This window comes from Miniopterus schreibersii (assembly GCF_964146895.1).
Source record: "Miniopterus schreibersii genome assembly, chromosome: 15".
Lineage (NCBI taxonomy): Eukaryota > Metazoa > Chordata > Mammalia > Chiroptera > Miniopteridae > Miniopterus > Miniopterus schreibersii.
In genome coordinates, this window is record NC_138115.1 from 53,779,398 (window position 1) to 53,802,045 (window position 22,648).

General features: G+C 53.2%; 1 protein-coding gene across 1 annotated transcript in view; it reads left to right on the forward strand.

Annotated features, from left to right (window-relative positions):
- The window catches only part of PDZRN3 (PDZ domain containing ring finger 3), a 99,360-nt gene that overhangs the window by 9,047 nt on the left and 67,665 nt on the right, over positions 1-22,648 (forward strand). The window contains exons 2-3 of the mRNA XM_081159301.1: positions 1,925-2,011; positions 5,656-5,763. Coding sequence (XP_081015427.1) covers positions 1,925-2,011; positions 5,656-5,763 — 195 coding nt within the window. The remainder of the gene's footprint in view (positions 1-1,924; positions 2,012-5,655; positions 5,764-22,648) is intronic.

Consider the following 22,648-nt stretch of genomic DNA (forward strand, 5'->3'; position numbering starts at 1 on the left):
GAACAATTGGAAATTTTGTTCTGACATTGGTTTCCTGGGTAAGACCATCTGTAATGAGTCCCTTTAAGGGATGTTTTGAAACCCCAGCAATTGAACCGTCTGGGGAGGGTTGAGTTGTCGACACCCCACATGAAGAGGGAGTTGTGCAGAAGGTGACTGAGGTCCAGAATTGGAGAGCGTGGGCGTAAGTCCGCAGGCCCTCTTGCTGGCTCTCAGACGTGAGGCAGGTTCTCCGTCACGCTCCCTGGGGCTCACCACCTATAGCATGAGATTAGTGCCCGGTGAGGAGATTGGCCAGGTTTTTAAATAAAGCACTGAACACGCAATATGATCTCTGGCACGTAGTCGCTGCCAGCAAATGCTGGCTGTTATCATTGTTAATGCAGTTTAATAAGGTCTCTTTAGTTTTCTTTCATTTGTTTAAAAGAATAGGTGGTTATCACACAGATTTGAAACTGTTTTTAGTGATGTGATTGTGTCTTCTCCTATGTGCTGCGTTTTTACTGCGCAGTTTCCAGCATTTACTAGTTACCAAAGCCAGAAACATAAGACGTGTTCAAATTCCCAAGGTTTTCAGTCCTCTGAAGTAGCCAAGCTAGAAATGGACTTACCAAGAGTTTCCGTTCTGAGGCAGAAAGATAAATTGTTTCAGTTTGCGAATCAATATTTTACATTGTTAAACTGTTAGGCCCAACTTCTAGTCTGTTACAGCCCCGAAGTTGTTGCCTGCTAACTTGTAACTCAAATTAATTACAAAGATTGTAGCAGAGATAGGTGCTTCCGAGCAGCTCTGGGCGGGGAAAACACTTTAAAGTCTGTAGATGGGTTCTCAGACCGAGGCTCTGCTTTAAGTGCGGTAGGTTGATGGGAACTTTTATATTAAAATACTCTAATGTCGAGGAAGTGACCCTAGGAATGAGCATTTTATGTTACTCTTATAGGAAGCCTGGTCTTTTCATCAGAAACTGATTTTTTCTAGTGATAAATCATCATTTTTGTTTTTACAGCATTATAATGATTGACGCTTAGGCTCAAATGAAACTTTTGAAAATATTTGAATTCTGCTTATAATAACTAGTCCTGAGAAACAGCTGTGGTTACTGAGAACTTTAAGCTTGGAGATAATTCTGCACATTGAGGCCCATTTTTCTTTTCTGTGCGTGTGTGTCTACGTTTGGCTCCAGCCCGTTCGCACACAGGTTAGTCTGTTCGTGTTCATTGGCTTGTTACTTGAGGAGTTTGCTCAGTAGCCCTGTCTGCTCTGTCCCTGGGACGTGAACGTGGCCCGTGAGACCTGCCCTGGGGGATTCTGCCTGTTTGGTGTGAGGGTTCGTGTTGACCCACCCACGTTAAACAGAGTGTTTCCAGTTAAACCACGCTGCATCTCCTGTGGAAGCCACTGTTACCTGTGACAACACCTGCCCCTTTCAGTAGATGCAGGATTCCTCAGTTTCCCCTCCAGCTTTGCACTGGCTTTTCTTATGCTATCCCAGACATCTCCCCAGCACAGATGACTGTTGACAGATGTCTGGGAGGGTTGTCATTAGCACCTTTCACGACATAACTGGGATGCTGGGTTGGGAAGCAGACAGACAGGTGTGTTGACAGCCCTTGTACCTCGGGCATGTCATGGGAAGACGCACTTGCAGGCTAGAGTCTGGGTGGAAGGCGCTCTCCAGGCATCTGGACATCTCCCAGGGTCTCCCATGGTCACTCCAGGGCCACAGGTGTCTGGAAGTGCTTGTAACCTAATCACAGGGCAGAACGTCAGCTTGGACCCTGCAGTTCCCTTGGTTAAACTCCCCAAGAGGCAGAGCATTTTTAATGATCAGCTGGGTGATCCATGAGTCCCCTTAGGTAGAAGAGAATTCCTGCCTCCTGTTTTCTGTCTGTGAATAAACTTGACCTCATTTGTTTCCTCCAGGGCGAAGAGACCAAAAGCCTGACCCTGGTCCTGCACCGTGATGCTGGCTCTCTTGGCTTCAACATCATCGGTGGCCGGCCATGTGCGGTATGTTCATTGCTAAGTGGGTTTCCCTCCCTGGTGTGGCTGGAAGAGGGGCCGGCCTGGGGAGTGGGGGCCGGACCCGCGATCACTTTCTTCGTTGCTGTAACTGGAGACGTCGTTGTTTATGTCGAGTCCTCACCCTTGGGGACTCTTTGGTTGTTTCCTACAGTGGTGTCATCCTGGTAATATGGCAGCTCGTGCACGCTGCCCAGATTCAGCGTGGCGTCTGCATGTGGGGTATTCGAACTAACCAGCATGGTGGGCGGTGCATGCAGCTGGCATTGAGCTGGAGTGTGGGCTCCTGTCATCACTGTGCATCAGGGACAGGTCCGCGCTGTGGGTTTGTGAGCTTTGCCTCTCTTCCCACTGCGGCTCCTGGTCCACCACCCATCCTAGCCCCTCGTCCAGAGAGAAGGGCTGACTTCCCACCTGTCAGGTTAACTTCTGGGATGTGTCTGTGCCGGGCTCCGGGGAGAGGTGGCAAAGCGGGTGTCGGGGTCTCAGCTCCAGGTGGGATTCCCTAAATGTGTGTCATCTCTCGCTTGTTTCTTTTGCTGTTTCCTCATTTATAAACTGTGTACAGGCTTGGCTGTACCTTTATAGACACAGGCAGAGTAGATTGAGCATGTTCTTAAGGGCCGTGGGATTTCAGACGGTGAATGAGCACTGGCTTCAACTTGAAGCCACAGCTGCATGAGCTGCTCACAAGAGAGGCAGCCTGTCCTTGAGGCTTTGCACCCTGGCACTGACGACTCCCCTCTGGCTGTGAAAGTCCTAGATGGCAGCGCCTTCCAACACGAGGCCCTTTTGTTAGTGGAGCAGTTGGAACACACACAACATTTATCAGTTAAGTTCACTGATTTTGGGGGGGCATGGTTTGTGGTTCCCCAAAATAATTACAATAGAAACATCAAAGACGACTGATTGCAGATCAGCGTAACACATGCAGTAATCGTGAAGTGTGTGAAATACTGAATCACCACAATGTGACAGACACAGAGTGAGCAAATGCCAGCAAAACACACCCCAAACCTTGTCCGCTCACCTTGATAGGTGACTTTAAATGTGCCGGGGGAGTAGCCAAACACAGGCTAAGATGTCTTTTAAGAGAAAAATCTAGCTATCGGCGTGGACTTGATTGCTTTTTTTGAGTTTTGTGTTTTCCGTAGGTTGTGTTTCTGGTCTCACCCTCTACACGGTTTTGATTGAACCTAAACTGTGCTGTTTGCCGTTGCCTGTTCTCTCGGGTTTTTGCCAGAACTTTCCGATGCCCCTAGAGAAAAATTACTTGTGTTGGATGCAGTTTCCTGCAAAATGAACCAAAGCCAAAACCCATCCCTATCTCCCTCTGCCTTCCAGCCAAGAAATGCGGAGCAGTTAAATCAGAGTAAACACAGATCTCTTTCATTGCTGTGTTGACATCACCTCGTAGGGAGCGCAGGCTCGCCTATAAATCCTCTGTGGCCCGCGAGGCTCTCCTTCCTCTGCTGGAACATTCCATCGCCTGGAATGTTGCTCTTCTGAATTCGTGTATGGTTTTTAGATGTTTCTCAGTGGGAGACAGTATTGCACTTGGAGCCCGTGTGAGGACAACCTGTCCTTAGTTTGAAACTGACCGATGTTTTAGCTGCGTGACCTTGGGTAAGTTACTTATCCTCCCTGTCCCCGGTTTTTCATCTACTAAACGAATAATAATACTTACCCCCTGTGGTTATCGTGAGCATTAAATGGTGGACCTGGAGCTCACTGCGGACCTGGTACCTGGCATGTGCTCCGTACAAGGAGCTGTCGCCCGCTTTTAGTTACACCTGAGATGTGTGCGTAGGAAGCTGCACAAACAGGTGCACAGGTGAGGCGGCTGTGAGAGAGGCAAGAGGCCTGTGGAGCCCAGGTGAAGGTGATAGTACAGTCGGCCCTGGGCAGGGGGGCCGGGCAGGAGGTCAGGGGACGGCTGACCCAGCGGGACCACCCTCACGCTGACCCTTCCCTCTTGGGAGAGCCTGAGAGAGTCCAGATGGCAGTCAGTCCTGTGGGATAAATGTTGGGAAAAACACGTGCTCATTTTCGGCTGTGATTTTGGTTTCTTTGCATCATAGTTATAACCCTGTGTCTTTGCGGGAGGGGCCGGGGGCTGTGTGTTGCCCCCTTAGTTTCCGCTGTTGCGCTTGAACCTGTCACTGAGCCTCGTCCAGAGTCATCCCACTCCCCTGTAGGAACACAGAGGCTTCAGTGCAGTTTAAAGAGGAAAATGTTGCATTTTCATAGTTATTTTTTCACAAACGGAGTTTTGTGTTTGCATGCGGAGTGATTAGGGCTGAGGTAGGTCCGCGGCATCCCGGCAGAGCGTCTCCGGTGCTGGGGACGGGGAGTCTCTGGAACAGCCTGAACTCTCCCTCAGATGGTTTTGTTTGGAAACCACACGAGCCGGGTGTTTAATTTATAAATCGCTGGGGCTCGGTGCACAGGCCTGGGGAGGATCCTTCTCGGTGCTGCTTGAAAAGTCGGTCGTGAACAAGCTGTGAGGACGCATTTTATGAGCTTGTGAGAACATTTTGATTCTGAACAAAGGAAGGAGAGTGAGCAGGGAGCTCTCTCCTCTCCTGTAAAGTTTCCGTCCGGACTTGAAGACCCACAGGGATTCGAGGAGACTGCAGATCAGAAGTTAGTAGGATTGGGGAGGCGTGATGGGCCTTCTGATGCAAACCAGAGCAAAAGTAAAACCCCTACTTTCACGGTCCGATTATTAGATATTAAAAAGCTACTACGTGTTACTAAATTAATTAAAAGCATTATTAAGATAATTTAAAAGTGGTTCAGTGTCACTGAGAGCTCTGGGCTGGTGAGGACTGGGAAACGCTATCTGTGAGGCATCCGTGCAAACTCTGAGGAGTCATTTGGCAAAAGTGATCAGATGCGGGTGCCCTTTGCCCCCACGCTTCCATTGCTGAGGGTTTGCCCCACATAAATACTAGCAAAGGTATTTCAAAATGCAGGAGGAAGCCCGGCTCAGTTGGTTGGAGTCTCCTGGGCACCGAAAGGTTGTGGGGTCAATTGCTGGTCAGGGCACACACCCAGGTTGCAGGTTCGATTCCCGGTCAGGGAGTTTCTCTCTTGCATTGATGTTTCTCTCTCTGTCCCTTCCTCTCTCTAAAAATCAATAAACATATCTTCGGGTGAGGATTTTAAAAATCAATTAAAAAGCTTGCTGCAGGAAGGTGTTAGCACAGCCTGTCCGGCAGCCTCCCCTGGAGCAGTGCTCACATCTCCGTGCTGGGTGCTGCTTCGCTACGTAGGGAGTCCGGTCGAAGGTGGGACTGTTTAAAACCTCCACGGTTTTTAAAGTTAGGTGAAGGCGGCAGTGTGGGGGTGGACAGAGGGGCAGGTACCGGTGTGGGGGGGGGGCAGGTTGCCCGATGCGGGGAGGACCGTGAAGGCAGATGGAGGCTGCTTGGGGGAGGCGGCGGGGCCCTCTCTGTCCCCTCTGTGTGGTTTGAATTATTGTACCATTGTGTTCATTTCAGTATAAAACAGGAACTGGGGGAACGGACCACTTTCACTGCGTTGCCCCTTGGGCTTTGCTGAGTGTGAGCTGTGCTTCGTGACCAGCTCGGCACCCGGCACTCACACGTGTGTGTTTTTAATCACAGGACAACCAGGACGGCTCGTCCAGTGAAGGAATCTTTGTATCCAGAATAGTGGACAGCGGGCCCGCAGCCAAGGACGGAGGCCTGCAGATTCACGACCGGATCGTGGAGGTGCGTGGACACGGGCCAGTGGTTTCATGGCTGATCCCGCCTGTCTTGTCTGCTCGGCGACTGGTCCTGGGGCCTTGCAGGTGGCTGGGCGGCAGGCGCCACTGTCCAGTTGTGGGGACCAGGAGGATGGGGGCTGTGCGGTCTAGGTTTTTGTGTGTGTGACTCAGAAGCCGACCGCCAGCGGTGTGGTCGGCGTGTGGTTCTCTGCTCGTGGCCGTGGGCGCGTTTGGAGCTCTTTGTGGGGGCCCTCGGCACCTGTGTCAGCATGAGTTATCCTGAGGTCCCGGGGCTCACAGCACAGTGGTTCCGGGCACCTCTTTCTCTCATGTGTTTGTCTTCGCTGCCTGTTGTGGGTTGTACAGGCTGGTTGTTCAGCGACTTGCAGCCTGAGGCTGGTGTTCAGGACGGTCGCTCACCGTCCCCGACTTTGCAGCCTCAGGTCTTCACTCTCCATTTACCATGGGGCAGGCCCGTGCACCTACGAGGGTGAGGGGACCTCTGGGCCCGCACAATCCTCTCTAATAGTCATGGTGTCCCTGGGGCATCTGCACTGATGAGGGGAGCGAACCCCTCCTGCCTCCTAGTTTGGGCTCTTGTTGCCGAGTTTGAGACAAATGACTATTTTTGCGGGTGTTTTTTACCGTTCCGATGCTCTGTCGGGGTGAGTACATGAGCTACATTTGTGGGCTCCTGTGCGGAAAGACGAAACATGGGGCCCAGGGTGTGCGTTGGACCCTCAAGGAGCTTCTACATTAAATGGGAAACCGGGAAATAGCTCAGGCTCCTGGGTGTTCTGCTCTGCACATATTTGCGTGGCGTCTGTGTTTCTCAGGTGTTTTTTCGGCCCATTTCCAAAGCTTGGGCCGACCGGCGACCCGAGCCAGCGTGAGGACCATGTGGGGACGGGACAGGGTCTTGCTCTTCCTTCTCCTTTGGCCACACCCCCGTGGGGGACAGTGGCCCTGGGTGGCTCATCCTCACTTAGGTATTAAGAGGAGGCTGGGTTTTGTGTCAGGGACACCATCACATTGTCACACACTGTGATTTTTGAGGGTCCTTAAACTTGGGGCTCTTATGCCAGGATTTGGGTCCCTTCTGTACTTGCTGCTCGGAGTTTGTTTGTGCGAGAGTCCATGTGTGTGCTGCCTTGTTTTTGAGAAGAAGGCATTTCTGAGTCTTGTTCACAAGGTAAGTGCAGCTCCGTTGCCAAGGGATGGGAGCGCCCGGCTCCTCCCAGCAGAGGGTTCCACCCTGTGTCTGTTCCGCAAATGAGCCCGCAGCTGGTGGCGTCTTCTCCTGGCAAAGGCGATGCCTCTGTGCACGTTTGGCATGTTCCGGGAAAGTCACGTTCCCTGGACAGTGTGCAGAATGCTGACCGCGTCCGGTGCTGAGAGAGGCTCGAGGAGAGAGGACAGCTTCCCGTTTCCTTCTACGGGCCTGGCCGTGACGGTGACAGAGCTGAAGTGGTCATTTTTGCACCAGTCTTGGTGCCTGAGGACAGTCCCTTCCATGTAGGAAGCAGCCAGGGAAACGCTGTCACACGGGTAGGACAGTAAACGCCGAGTTGGGTGCCATCATTTTCAGGGACGCTCCCTTAACCCTTAACTTCAGTGTTGGCAGTTATTCAAGCGCCAACCACACGTTAACTCTTCCTACTATGGTCCTTTAACTACTGTGTTTTGACAAATGAGACTTTTTAGATTGCTTAGTTAAGAACTAGTGGAAAAAACAAAATAAAATACCTATACGTGGCCCTGCTGGTGTGGCTCAGGGGTTAGAGTGTCGGTCCCCAAACCGAAGGGTGGAGGGTTCGATTCCCGGCAACCAGTGTGTTTCTCTCACATCCATGTTTCTCTCTCCCTCCCTCCCCCTCTCTCGCAAAATCAGTGGAAAAAAATATCCTCAGGTGAGTGTTCACAGCAACAAAAATAGGTGTACGTGTGACTCCGTGTGAACAGGTGCATGCATGAGGCTGAGCGAGTACCTGTGGGGACGTCACACCAGCAACTCGCGGATGTTGCGCTCAATGTGCACGCTCCCTCGTTGGCAACCCGAGACCAGGGCGGGGGTTTCCAGCTGTTTGGAATGTAGTGTTTCGTGACCTTGGTTTCTGCTTCGTAACAAATGAAAGGAGAAGCCCGGTGGTGTCTGAGGTGGGGGAGGCGGCCTGTGTTTGACAAGGGACTTAACTACTCGTGAGGCCTGTTCACAGGGAGTTTGGGTTAATTTGTTTGATACATTAAGTAAACTACGGTGTCGTCTGCTGAGGTCACTGCATTTAACAGAACATCAGGGGGCTCTGATCAGAGAGAGCAAGGGAGGAAGTTTCCTTTCCTCCTTCAGTTTGTTTGAAAGTCAAGTCCGTGGAAGTGTTTGTTGTTTTTTGCCATAATTAGAGCATTGAAGGCATCCAACTTGAGCTGTTTCTGGCCTTTTGGTATAATCGATCCCAGTTCTAAATTATATTTTAAAACATGAAGTTGTAGGGGTTTAAGAAGACCTGGGCAGGGAACCCAGTGTTGGTTAGCAGCATGGTGTGAGACGCACCAGCCAGGACAATAGGGATAGCACCCTGTCATCTCCGGGGGCCACAGGTGGTGTCGGGATTAGCCCGAGAGGCGAGCGCTGACATCCTGGGCCCGGGAGAGGGCTCCTTGGGAGTCAGATCTGGCATCTCACACTGATCAGCAAGCGTAACTGAGTGTTTCTCAGACTGGTCACTCCCACCTCCTGCTCAGTTCTGCATGTGTTCCCCACCTACTCTGTCAAATGCTAATGTGTTTCTTACAGCAGTGTGCTTTTGTGTCACCTGAATTAAAGGGAACTGTGTGTCCTGATCGTCCATGAGTCATATTCGTGGCTGTAAAGAGAAGACAGTAAAATAAATACAGTGAAAGCGTGGAGTCTGCCCGAGCCTCGCTTCCTCTGGGTTTGCAAGCAGAGTCCTGCGTATTGGATGTCAGGGTGGTGACGGGTCTCTGGTGTGGGTTCCGCTTTATCCCCGGGCTGGGTGATGGTTAATGACATGCTTGTGCTGTGAAATGCGTCGCGATGCAGGATTCATTCACTCCCGTCTGCGTGTTCCATGTAGATCAAGTTAATTTACACTATGGTGTGCAGGCCCAGGCGGGCACTGTCCCCAGAGGTAGTCGGATGTTGGGGACAGAAGGACTCGCTCACCTTGCCAGAGGCCTTTTAGCGCCACCCAGAGTCACGTACCCGGGTGCCAGTGCTCCTGGCCTCCCCCACATCCCGCTGGGGGCCTAGGGTGCAGCCACATTAGTCTGGTCGGGTGAGAAATGAGCTTTGAGAGATTAGGATCCACTACAGAGAGGATTAGGTCCATCAGCTTGAGGAACCGCAGAGGCAGAAAGGTAAAGACTGGTGTCATGGCTGGAAATTGGGGGATTCGTCTTTGATGAAGCTTTGTTTCGGTGAATTTTTGGAAAAGTGTGCTGTCGTCAGGCTTTCTGGTGGGAGCTGTGTGTGGCATGTGCCCTGGTGGGTTGGCGCAGCCAGTGGTGACGTGAGCCCCCCTGAGGCTGGACGGTCGCCCAGGGAGCATCGGCAGATGGTTTTGGTGCTGACCTTGTGGAAGAAAGAGGTTGTATGTACAACCCAGTGTCGCGCTCGCAAACCTGAGTGGTCATGGCACACGTGCAAAACTGAGAAACAAGCTCTCAGAAACTGAGAGAGTTCACAAGGTGTTTACCCTTCCACGGGCAGGCTGGGCTGTGCTTCTACTTTTATTTGTTTTTGTTGTTGTTGTTACTCCACACACGAGGATATTTTCCATTGCTTTTCAGAGAGAGTGGAAGGAGAGAGAGAGAAACATTTTATTTATTTATTTTTATTTTTTTAAAATATCTTTTATTAATTTCAGAGAGAGGAAAGGAGAGAGAGAGAGAGAGAGACAGAAACATCAATGATAAGAGAGTCACTGATCAAGCCCGCAACCGGGCATGTGCCCTGACCGGGAATCGAACCCCGATCGCCTGAATCCTGGGTCGACGCTCAACCGCTGAGCCACGCCTGGCCGGGCGAGAGAGAGAAACATTGATGTGAGAGAGACACATCGATTGGCTGCCTCCTGCATGTGCCCCGACTGGGGCTGGGGATTGAACCTGTAACCGAGGTACGTGCCTGTGACCCATAGGGAATCGAACCTCTGACCCTTCGGTGTGCGGGCCGGTGCTCTGTCCACTGAGCAACACGGGCCAGGGCTATTCTGTTTTTTAACGCTGTCTGCTCACCTCTCAGCTGCTGCTCTCCTGGCTCACTAACGGGCAGTGGCCAGCAGTTTGAAGGCTTTGGAGGCCAGGGCTGTACCTTCCTTGCTGGCTGCAGACGTCCTTTATAACATTACGCTCCCAGGTCTCCCGCCTGCTGCTGGCTCATCCAGGTCCTCACCTGCTACCAAACGGGAGTCAGCTCTGATACTTGACTATAATCTGGCCTCCGCATCCCGCCTCTGTGGACCTTGTGGGATGGGGGTGTCCCTGTGAGGTTTGCAGGGGCAAGGCCAGGGTGGGTGCCGCTCGGGGCACACTCCTGAGCAGGGACACGTTGGCCGAGCTTTGTGTCTGCTGTGCTCCCAGGACCCTGCATTCCTCCTGGTGTCGGGGGTTCGCCCAGTAAGCACCTGTCACCTGACTTGGAAATAGATTTTCAGGTCCCAGGGCCAACTCCTGAGGGTAAAACTGCAGGAGGTCAGACAGGAGAAGCAGGAGAGGCAGGTGACCTGTGTCCCAAGGTCTCGGGACATCGGACCTTTGACAATAGGCTGGTGGAAGCCAACTGCTGCCCAGCAGGAATAGCAGAGGCTTTAAATAGCTTCCGCTTGAGTGTGTGGGGAGGGGCAGAGGATTCAGGAGCTGGGAGCTGCTTTATTTGGAAGCGAGTGAGTGAATGTGGCTGTCACAGGGCAGGCATGAGGACGCCCTATTTTTGCTTTTTTTTTTTTTTAAAGACAAATATAAAGGTGTCGTAAGAAAATCAGGTGTCTAATTTTTGAGCTGCCACTCTGAGTTTTATTTTATTGTAATTTATGTTTTTTTAAATTGACTTTTAGAGAGGAAGGGAGTGGTATAGATAGAAATGTCAATGATGAGAGTCATTGATCGGCTGCCTCCTGCACGCCCCCTACTGGGGATCGAGCCCACAACCCGGGCCTGTGCCCTGACCGGGTCAGTGCTCAACCACTGAGCCACACCAGCTGGGCTTCACCCTGGGTTTTATAAACATGACAAGCAGCTGCATTTCCGGCTTCCAGGCTTCGTGTTTCACTAAAGACCGTTCTTGTCTGCGCAGCCGCAGGTCCTGGAGCTGTGTGCTCCGTGGTTAACGCGCTCACCACCGTGTGAGTTTCCCTCGGCCGGTGCACGTGCTCCTGTAGCTGAGCCTTGCCCAGCAGATGTGGGGGATGTCTCACACGGGCCTGTCCTCTGCCGTCTCTGTGGCTTGGGTCTCGTCTTCCTGTGGGACCATTTTGGCAACACGAGATCAGTGTGGCTGAGTTCTGGAAGGTTCCTTCTCCCGCTTCTGTGTCGAGTGGGCCTTTTTCTGCCATGGGATTTTCATGTCTCCCGGGAAATAGTTACATTGCCAACTTGCTTAACTAGAGCAGGTTTCAGGGAAGCGCTGACTGGTGGAACCATGTGACGAGGGGATGCGACGCGGGGTTAAACTGAGACCCTTGGCTGACGTGCCGGGACCCAACCAGCAGGGCCATGAGGGCAAAGCCTGTCTTAGCAAAGAGACTCATGTCACCTTTTTACTGTTACTTTTCTGCTAAAATGTTTGAGATTCATGTTCTGTCCTCGACTAGTGAGAAAAGTGACCATGTCCTTATAGAATTCATAGGACGCTAACAACAGTGTAAATGTTTATATAAACTGACAAATCAAGAATTTAGTAGGCGTTTTCCACGTCTATTTTCTAGTAACGTTTGCAAACAGAAAGCGTAAAACTTGAATTCCTAAGCATAGAACAGTAAGACTCAGAGCAACTGTCCCAGCTTTTCCTTTAAACGCCTGAGCCAAGAAAGGAAACTGAAGTTGTCCAGAGTTGGGCATTTGCTTGTATGTTTACCCACCAGCCAGCTTAAAACGGCAATGTTATCTCTCAAAGGTGCAGGCAGCCTGGGCTCCCAGGAGACGAGTTTATTACCAAGAGTCGCTGCTCATTGCTTCACGCCCACAGGCCGGGGCCTCCCCACCAGTGTGCTTTCGAGGAGCTCTGCCTCCGGGTAGGACTCAGATATTCCCGAGTTAATTTTCAAACCCCGGGGCAGAGGGGCTGGGAGGAGCTGTGTTTCACCGGGTGTACGTAGTCTCTTTCCCAGTCAAGAACCACAGAACTGTTGTTACTCCGTCATGAGTGAAAATCGACCTTTTATGTAACAGTTATCACCAGGCATGACCGAGCGACTCCACGTAAGGAAAGTATTAACTTAGTCACGTCCCCAAACGTCACCGCACGTCACATCACGCTGTGAAGTCAGCAACGTGTGTGGAGATGACCTTGTGACCCACACGCACAGAGGCGTTGGAATAAGTGTCTTGAGAACGTGTGTGGTACTTGGTTTGTTCTGAATTTTCTTTTACTCCTTATAATTTAGTGTGTGATTCTTTCTCCGGAAGTTTTACTTATCTCGAGGACATTGATTCTTTCTTGTAGCTCCCGCAGCTGTCACTGAGTGCACAGTGACCCACACCCGTGAGAGGCGGATCTGCGAAGCCCCACGTCTGCAGGACCAGCAGGCTGTTGTTCTGTCAGCGAGTGTGGTTAGTCAGGGAGAGCGATCCAGCCAGATGCAAAGCGTGAAGATGGGTGATTTCAGCCAGTGCTTTGGGGAGCTGGCGTTTGGTGTCCATGTTGTTTTCTGACAGCAAATTATCATGAAAAGATGAATTTCTTAGTACCAGGGGGGCTTAGGACTCTACCTGCATCCGTCTGAAACTTGCTCCTGTACATGTCGTTTGGCTCCTTGATGTCCCTGAAGCGTCGGGCCAAGGCCTCCTTGTTGGGAGTGTGCAGCCGGGAAGGGTTGTCATCTTCACCTGAGGAAGGGGATGGTGACAGGTGCAGCTCAGGTCTGAAGGACGAGGCTGGCCGGCCTCCGTCACGTTCGGGCAGGTGACACCTGAGGAAGCTTGATTCCCCAGACCGCCGGGGGGAGCTCTTGGCAGAAAACCAGCTGCTCCCTAGCCTGGCGTGTGCCTACGAACAGGTGTGCGGACACCTGTGATCTCTTCTGAGGGATGTCGTTATCCTTGTGAAACGTGAGCGTGAAAACGAAAGGGGTTTAGTTGGGTTTTCCTGTCCTTCCCTGTCCCTCCTTCCTCCTGCTGCTCCTCTGCTCTGCAGTATTTTGCCCCAGCTTCCAGATCACGTGACTCCGTAAGTGATTTCTGCAGCCAGCGTGTGTCTGGGAAGAGGGTCACTGCTGAGCTGTTGTGCAGAAACTGGTTTTGACCAACACAGACAAAATCACAGAAACAACTGGATGGTCCTCAGAGCTCGGCCCCATTTGTTTATTCTGAAACCATAGAAAACACAGGCAGTAAACGCTGACATTTCTCTTACTGATATTTTTGTTGATGTATCGCCTCATGCCAAGGGAAATGAAATAAAAATAAACCAATGTGTTCACAGTTTTTAAGGCAATCATATTGAATTACAGAAGTCCTGGTTTTTGCAACAAGGATGGAACCCTTCACAGCTGGGAGGTTTTCTGTGCGTTAAGGAATCAACATTTTAGGACCATACTTCAGACGAGTGACGCCTCCCGGCAGCCTTGGGAGAGCCGGGCGGTGTGGACCGTCCTGTTCGACCTTGGGCTGCCGTAGGGTTGTGTCGTGAGTGAACTGATTGTTTAGCACAGACTGGACTGCGGGCACAGAAATGGGCGAGATGCGGGGAAAACATGGATTCTGTTGAAAAATGACCCTCACGTCTTCTAGGTTGAGTCAACATTGGCCGTGGCCTTGGGCTGTTTTGCAGGAATAAATGTGCTTGTTGACTGAACTCCTTGACTTCATTTGTTTTCCCAGACGTGCTGGGGAGGCTGAGCAGGCCCCACCTAATTAGCCTGGTCACGTGCTCAGCTTGGCTCTGGAGGCTTCCACGGCCCCAGCCAAGAAGGTACTTCTGTCCCAGGCAGGTCGTCACGGTGCTGAGGGGATTAGAGGTCCAGAGGCTCTGAGAGAGGGGTTAGCACGTGCTTAGCAGGCAGCTTCAGCCCTAGGAGGCACTTACTGTGGGATGTTTTTTCCTTTGGAGGCGAGTGTCAACTATTGGAGGCTCAACCGGCTCATTAATCCTGACAACTGTTGCTGCTCTGTGATGTTAGAATAAAGGGTATTTGCCCTTTTAATGTCAGGCCTCCCTGCCTCCCCCACACCACTCATGTCTGGGGATGTGCTAATGGTCCCCCGGCGCCAGGAAACTCGTGCTGTGGCTGAGCCATGAACAGCTTAAAAAAAAAAGTGTCACAAGGTGGGTTAATTTTAGTGCTCCGTGGGGTAATGACCCGTGGGGTGAGGGTGGGGGTTCAGTTATATTCTATGGTTATTTTAAATCTTTAGATGGTGTCTTTGGAAGGCTGGAAACGGCCCCTAACCCTGGCGTTTCACAGTGTACGGGGCTCACTCAGTGAAGGGTCAGATGGTCAGCGTTCTCGGCTGTGGGGGTCGTGAGGTCTCCATGGCAACTGCTCAGCTCTTCCTCTTGGGGGAAAACAGACAATATGAGGACACATGAGCTTGGCTGTGTCCCAATAAAACTTTATTTAAAAAAATCAGGCAGTGGCCCAGTTTGTCTGCAGGCTGTGGTTTGCTGATGTCTGCTGAGAGCACCGTTCTGACAAATTCTGGCTCTGTGTCCGGATCCCGCTTCATGGCTGGTTTGCCCTCACTTTGCCTCCCGACACCTACTGTTGAGATGGCCACTTGCCATACCCCGTGATGAAAACGATGAATCCTGGGGCGCATGGTACACATAGTCCTTCCCTGGCAACTGGAGTCACTCCCAGTGTTCACCCTGGGGCCCTGGCCTGCAGGGACGGTCACCTGGGAACCTCAGGGGCCTCTGGGACACATGGGACAGCAGTGTTTGCACAGGCCAGCTGTCAGCAGTCTTGCTGTCGGCTCAGTCACAAGCCCCAGTCCCAGGGACACACTGTGGGATGCGCCGTTGAACACAGAGCTGGCAGCCTTTGCTAATGAGCCTGTCGTTTATCCAAGTTCCCTCTGGAACTGTTGGAACCCAGGGGGCACCCGTGCATGGCGCCCCCAGGTGCAGGAAGGTGCCTGCACTTTCTGTCAGGTTCGGGTGGCAGGTCTTGAGCATGGTCTCCACTCCCTCCCTGAGCCCTGGGGGTTGGTCGTGCCGTTGGAACCAGGTCCCTTGCTGTCTTGGGACTGCTGTTCTCTGAGCTGCTGCTGCTCCGCAGTGACTCAGGTGAGCCTGGCCAGGAGTTACCTGCACTGTGACCTCAGGAATGTGCAGCGTGATTGGCGGTTCACACAGGCCCCCAGCAGCTCCATTCCGCGGCCGGGAGCCCTGGAAGAGGCCTCACCCCGAGAGTTAGACGATGCTTCTGATGATGTTTGTAAGGGTTGCCATGGACTGATGGAGACTCCTTCTCCTTTCCGCTGCCGGGACAGACCTAGCATCCGATTCCACCCAACCAGTTGCCACCAGCCGTTCGACCACACGGACTGTGGTACGTTGAAAGTTTATTAAAATCTCTGAAACACGGCAGAACACGGGACCACACGTTAAATGGGTCAAAATGTAGATAAAACACAGCTGGGAGCACACAGATTTGATGTTTTATTTTTTTATTATTGGTTTTGAAAAAACAATAGCTTCGGAGATCTGAGTTCTAGCTGTTCACTCCAGCTTGCTTATCCGCAGAAGGAAGATGCTAAATGAAGTAATTTTTAATGTTTTTTGTATGAGTCAATTTCTACTGACATAACCTAAGTAATTTTCAGAAAACTATCATATTGTCCCTCACTCAAGTTAAGTATTAAATTGCTTGAGACATTTCCCCCAAACCTAAGCCCATCTCCTGGTCTCTGTCCTGCCCTGTCCCAGCCTGAGGACTGCCAGGCCCTGCGAGGGGGGGTGGGCATTTCTCTCTGGGCCTGAGAGGCCCCTGAGGAGGGGCTCGCGGAGCAAGTCTGAGTCTGTGCCCCCAGGACACAGTGACATCTCGGGGCTCCTGGGGAGTGGGGCTGCCCCTCAGGCAGCTGTGGCTTTGACTGGAAAGGTGTGTGGCCTGGAGCCGACCCCACCGCATGGAGTGGTCTTTGAAAGGTGTCTGTGGGCACAGACTGTTTACCTAGGAATCCTGCCCCCAGGAGCGAGAACGGCCTCAGCCAGTGCCCCTCTCTGAAGGCATTTGCCAGAATCTGTCTTCTCCTCGGATGTTTGAGGGTTTATAATGAAACACAGCCCTTCTTAAATGAAAGGCTGGGGACATAGAGCAGTAACGCTGATGCTATCGGGTTTTCAGATAAGGGTCTGTCACAGAGGCCAGATTTATGGTGGGAATGGCCGCGCGGGGCAGGCGGCGGGTCCCTTTCCCACCACTGCCTGTCGAGAGGAAAGGGCCGTGGAGACCATTTCCTTTGGAGTGAATCTCTCCGAGGTCCGCGGTGGGGCTGGGAGGGTGCACTGCGTGTGGTTGATTCGCGTTTTCATTTCTCTTTGAGGAAGGCCATGGGTAAAGTTTACGCTTGTGACAGCATCCAGTCCATACACAGACGGAGTAAAACGATGCTTTTACTTTAGGGTTTTCACACAAGTGGAAACAAGTAGCTGGGGTGATTATAAAATCAGGGCCTGTACAGCGATACTGCACAAGTGTTCTCTCCCACAGCCAGGTAAATAAAAAATAATAAGACACGGGCAGGTTTATGTCCAGGATGCTGAGGGTGACTGGGAATATCTGGGATCCAGGAATCCGCCCGAGAGAGATCATGGGGCTCGGGGTCCTCTCTCCTGGGCACCCCCCTCATGCCCCTGGGGACTGAAGACGTGGCACCTGAGGGCTGGGGACTCCTCCGCTGTGGGCAGGAGGGCTCTGGAGCGACGGGCTTCCTCACCGGGGACTCGCTCTGCCGAGCAGGCTCTGTGGACGCCCCGTCCCGTCTCCCGTCAGGAGGTGAACTCACAGTGCGGAGTCGGGCGGGGGGCGCCGGTGAGGGCACCTGTGCCACTGAGATCAGCCACAGTTCATCCCAAGAATGTTATTTGTGTGCAGCCTTTACCTTGTGGCTCGTATAAGAATGAAGCATCCCTGTAATTACCGTCATCCCATAAAATTCGCGTCTCCCGTTTTGTGATGTGATCACGCGTCCCCTAGACTGCGTGTCCTTGGCTGGCCGGTCAGTATCCGCTTGTGTACTGATCCACCCCGTGTTCTCTCTCGTTCATTCAAGAAGCCCCGAGCCCTCCACCCACCCGTTCGCGTCCCCGGCGCTGCGTCTCGTCACAGCCGAGAGGACCGGAGTCCTGGTGGGCTCACGTCCTCATGTCTTAAAATGTATTTTTATTGTGTGTTTTTTTAAAGTGGTCTTTATTATTTAATTTTACTTACTAGTCTGTCTCTGCTGTGAGAATGTCCCCTCCATGAAGGCCAGGTCCCCTTCCTCGTGTGGGGTCCCCGAAACACCCGAGGCCCCTCATTAATGAATAAGTGAGGACAGTGGGAGCTCAGGATTTAAAGGCAAAACTGGTCCTTGAAAGTTTATGTTCAGAGGCAGAAAGCAGAGCGGAGGAAGGTGAGCGAGGTGTGAGGATTGTTGTGAAAACACGTTTTTCAGAAATGAACCAGTTGTATACTTTGATACGTGTGTTTTTCTGAGTAATGTCTGGTAGGTGAGTAAGACTCGCCTTGGGGACTTTTATAATTCAGTGAACTTTGAATGAGAAGCAGTTTCAGCGCTTGCTCCACGGGAGGAGAGCTGATAAAATCTGTTAAACCTCCATTTGCTTTAACCCCTGAGGAAGCTTTGAACTTAGGAAACCAGGCCATGGTTTCGAGCTTTTATTTTTTAGTTTATAGATTTTGTGGTCACTGGTTTCCTTGATCGTTCGCACGCCCCTGTGTGGCTGAGAGGGCTCCTCCCTCCGTCTCCATCGTATTGCCAGTTGCGGGGTCCTGCACACGGCAAGGATGGCGTGTCCACGGGACGTGGGGGCGTCCACACCACAGGGGAGCAGGAAGAGCTCCCTCCTCCGTGGTAGGTGTCCCTGCTGCCGGCGTGCCAGCTTCTTAGAACTCGGTCCTCTGATGTCCTGCCACCCGTTCTGGACGTCCTTTCAAGGGCAGGTCTGATGAACAGCTAGATGCTTCTCTTCTGTTTTTCCACTGGTCCAACTCTGTCACTTTAGGTGTTTGCTGCTCTAACCAGTGGAGCTTTCCCTTCGACGTGGCTTAAACACGTTATCTTAGGCACAAGGCATGGGCGAGTCCCAGCTCAGTGACCTTGTCAAGGACCCAGGTTCTTCTCGGTCATCGTTAACCTGGCAGCTTGGTCTCCTCATGGTCAACAAATGGCTGCCACAGCTCCTGCATCCCACCCACACTCAACTGCCTCCAGAGACCGCGGGACATCGTGTCCTTCTGTCTCCATAGGTGTGAAAGGAGCTTTCCTCGGAGCCCTGGGCCAGGCTGCTCCTCCAGAGAGTCTTGTGGGACAGAATGGCTCACGTGGTAACCCAGTTATGTGGCATAAATGACCGTGACCCAGGTGGACCTTTTGGGGTTTGCCCACTTCTCTCTGAGGGTGACCGAAGTGTGGATTGTGGATTGCCATTAAAGAAAAGGTGAGGGAGCCCTGGCCGGTGTGGCTCAGTGGTTAGAACGCCGGCCCACACACCCATGTCTCGGGTTCAGTTCCCTGTCAAGGGAATTGTTGGGTTGTGGGTTCAACCCCAGCCTCGGTCAGGGAGTGTGCGGAAGGCAATCAGTTGATGTGTCTCTCTCACATCGATGTTTTTTTCTCTCTCTCCCTCCACTCTCTCTAAAGTCATGTATAAATATCCTCTGGTGAGGATAACAGAGGAAGAAAAGAAAGAGAGGAGAGGTGAGAAGAGCCGGGGCCAGTGGCCCCCGCTGCTCCAGCTGCCGCAGGGTGACGCCCCGGAGCCTCTTCGTGGGTGTGTTTGTTGCCCTCGGGTAATGAGATGTCACAAAACGGGGCAGAGTGAGGACTCTCTTGGTGGCGAGGCCCCGCCGCAGGTTCACGTTTTCTCCTGGGGGTTTGCCTCTGCTCAGGTGTGCCCTCCTCTGAGGTGAATGCTGTGCTCGCAGGTCGCGGGAATATCTCCGTGAGTCTTAAACTCACACTTTGGTCCGAACGTGGGAGGTGAGCACGCCTGTGCACCAGGGAGGTTTTCTGCGTTCCCTGTCCTACAGGAGATGCTGTTTGTGTAAACCAGGAAAGGAAATTGGTTCAAGGGGTCTAACTGCAAAGTTGCAAAATCAGACGGGCCCGCCTCACTCTCACAGAGACCTTCGATTCCTGGTCAGGGCACAGGCCTGGGTTGCAGGCTGGATCCCCAGTGGGGCCGTGCAGGGGGCAGCCGATCAGGGCGATTTCTCTCTCGTCGATGTTTCTGTCTCTCTCCCTCTCCCTTCCTCCCTCTCTAAAAGCAATAAAAACATTTTTAAAACAAAGCTGAGAACGTTCCAGCCTTGTGATGACTTTTATTTGCAGGCACTAGTTTGATTCCATGGTTTTTAAGATGACGCCTTGGACTTAAAATGTATCATTATTAACTTAAATTAGGAATAAAGAATAGCCAAATACTTTTTTTTTTTTTTTTTAACCACCACAAGAATGAAGGATTCAGATCATAAGATGAGAAATAGTCCCAGAAATCCAACTTCCTCACTTAAAACCAGTGATTGGGTTCCAAGCACAGATAACTCATTTTGTGAAGTTGGAGCAGCTGTTGTCTTGAGTGCGGTACTTTTTTCCCCGGAAATGGGAACGGCCTCATGAAGAATGCTTGCGTTGTTTCTTTCTGAAAGCAGCTGGCTTCCCATCCTTGAGCTGTTTTGGGTTCAGAAACCAGGCTCTGGCGCTTTTCCCTGAGCTGGAGCTGGAGGAGGGCGGGAGAGGGGGAGGCAGACTTGGCCCATCCTGAGTGGGGCCAGCCAGGTCCGGGGGTGTGGGGGCTGGGAGGACAGGAAACCCCACCAGCCTGGCTGTGTCCCCCTCGCAGCCCCGGAGGCGTGGGGGGGGGCTGAAGGAGGCAGAGGCTGGGGCAGCAGAGGGCAGGGACTGGTTCCTCCTGGGGCAGGTGGGATTCCACAGGGGCACTCGTCACTGCCCAGCCATCTCGGTGGGGACAAGGGGAGACCATGGGGCCAGACGGTGCCCAGATCCTGGGCTCTTTCTGCAGACTCGCCCTGAGACCCTGCGTCTCTGGTGGCATTTCTGCAGGTTGCCTTTGGTTCCTGGGATGAAGCCTGTCCACCTAGGCATCTTCTCGCCTCGGCTGGTGGTTACCGTCAGGAGATCATGGGGTTAATGTCTGTCCCTCCCTGTCTGACCCAGCATCTGCCTGCCCACAGGAAGCCCTCAGCAGATAGTCACCGACCCCTGACAGGTTGTCACCTCTCTGGCTTTATTTAGGGACCCAACCTCTCCTGATAAAAGTGTTCATGTAAATGTTGATAGCATTGCATTTACCAAAATAAAAAGTACAAAATTACAGTATTCCTTATGTCGCCTATTTATAATATATACATAAAATATATCTTTATTGATTTTAGAGAGAGGAAAGGAGAGGGGGAGAGAGAGAGAGAAACATCAATGATGAGAGAGTCATTGATCGGCTGCCTCCTGCACGCCCCCAGCTGGGGATCGAGCCCGCGCCCCGGGCCTGTGCCCTGACCGGGAATTGAACCCCGAATTGGATCCCAGGTCGACGCTCAACCGCTGAGCCACGCCTGGCCGGGCTACTTATGATATTTTTATATTATATACAAAATGTTATTTTATGTCAACTTTATACCATTAGTGTCCAAACCCATTTTGGGCAAAGTCTTAACTTTTAATTCAGTTTCTTTTCTTAATGAAAACTATCGATTATGAGTGATGATAGCTGATTATGTTTGAGATCCCCTTGATGTTTAAGCCACTCTCCAAGAGGAAAGAGTGAGTTTGTGACTAAGTTACATAAGCTCATGTCAAAGATGAGATCTTGAAAGTGGAGATTTCTCAGCCAGTGGTGGGCGTGGGACAGAGTGTGGGGGGTGGGCGCATAGTCAGGACCCGCTGCCTGTCAGTCCTTAGGGGTGTTCTGTACTTAGTGCTTTTCGGAATCGCTGGCCGCCTCCGTGACTAGCGCACCCCCTGCCTGTGTTAAACCCTGGACCTGTGTTTGCGTTTACGTGTGCATTGAGCTATGCCTGAGGACGTGGCAGGAAGACATAAATCCTGCTGTCAGTGGTCCTGCGGTTGAGCCTGTTCTCTTTACGCTCATACGTTTAAACAATAGTCGCTCGAAATTCAGAAATTGAGAGTCCAGGCTCCCCGGCCCCTCCCTGTCTTCTCCGTCTCCCAGACGTTTCCTCACAGTTTCCTTCCTCCTGCCCTGTGCCTTCGCCTCTCCAGAGGGTAGGGCTCTGAGGCACAGCCCTGACCCAGGCGCGGGCCCGGGGCCGGGGGCTCACTGCGCAGCCCTGACCCAGGCGCGGGCCCGGGGCCCGAGGCTCACTGCGCAGCCCTGACCCAGGCGCAGGCCCGGGGCCGGAGGCTCACTGCGCAGCCCTGACCCAGGCGCGGGCCCGGAGCCCGAGCTCACTGCGCAGCCCTGACCCAGGCGCGGGCCCGGAGCCCGAGCTCACTGCGCAGCCCTGACCCAGGCGCGGGCCCGGGGCCGGGGGCTCACTGCGCAGCCCTGACCCAGGCGCGGGCCCGGGGCCGGGGGCTCACTGCGCAGCCCTGACCCAGGCGCGGGCCCGGGGCCCGAGGCTCACTGCGCAGCCCTGACCCAGGCGCGGGCCCGGGGCCCGAGGCTCACTGCGCAGCCCTGACCCAGGCGCGGGCCCGGGGCCCGAGGCTCACTGCGCAGCCCTGACCCAGGCGCGGGCCCGGGGCCGGGGGCTCACTGCGCAGCCCTGACCCAGGCGCGGGCCCGGGGCCGGGGGCTCACTGCGCAGCCCTGACCCAGGCGCGGGCCCGGGGCCCGAGGCTCACTGCGCAGCCCTGACCCAGGCGCGGGCCCGGAGCCCGAGCTCACTGCGCAGCCCTGACCCAGGCGCGGGCCCGGAGCCCGAGCTCACTGCGCAGCCCTGACCCAGGCGCGGGCCCGGGGCCGGAGGTTCACTGCGCAGCCCTGACCCAGGCGCGGGCCCGGGGCCCGAGGCTCACTGCGCAGCCCTGACCCAGGCGCGGGCCCGGGGCCCGAGGCTCACTGCGCAGCCCTGACCCAGGCGTGGGCCCGGAGCCCGAGGCTCACTGCGCAGCCGTCTGAAGAGAGCACTGGCTTAGTTAGGGACGGGCGACCATCCCGAGAACAACCATCTTCGCAAGTGTCAGTGGGAAACGTGAATCACCTCGAGGGCTGAGTCGTTTCTGAAGGCCCTGAGCTGTGAGGGTGTCTGCGGACCCTGGTGCTCCAGGGGTGGTGGGTGCAGAGCTGGCTGGCTGGTCTGGTCGCCCCACCCCGGGAACAAAGGCAGTGTTGCTCCTGAGGCTGCTCCCCTAAACTCTCTTTCTGCCCCGTTTTGGTAACGAGTGCTTCTTCCAGGGGATGCAGTGGAGGCTGCGAATGTTCCCGAAAGATGTCTGGTTACGGCCTCGTCGTCTTCCCTGGGAGAGAAAAATCCTGGCTCCAATTCAAAAAACAACAC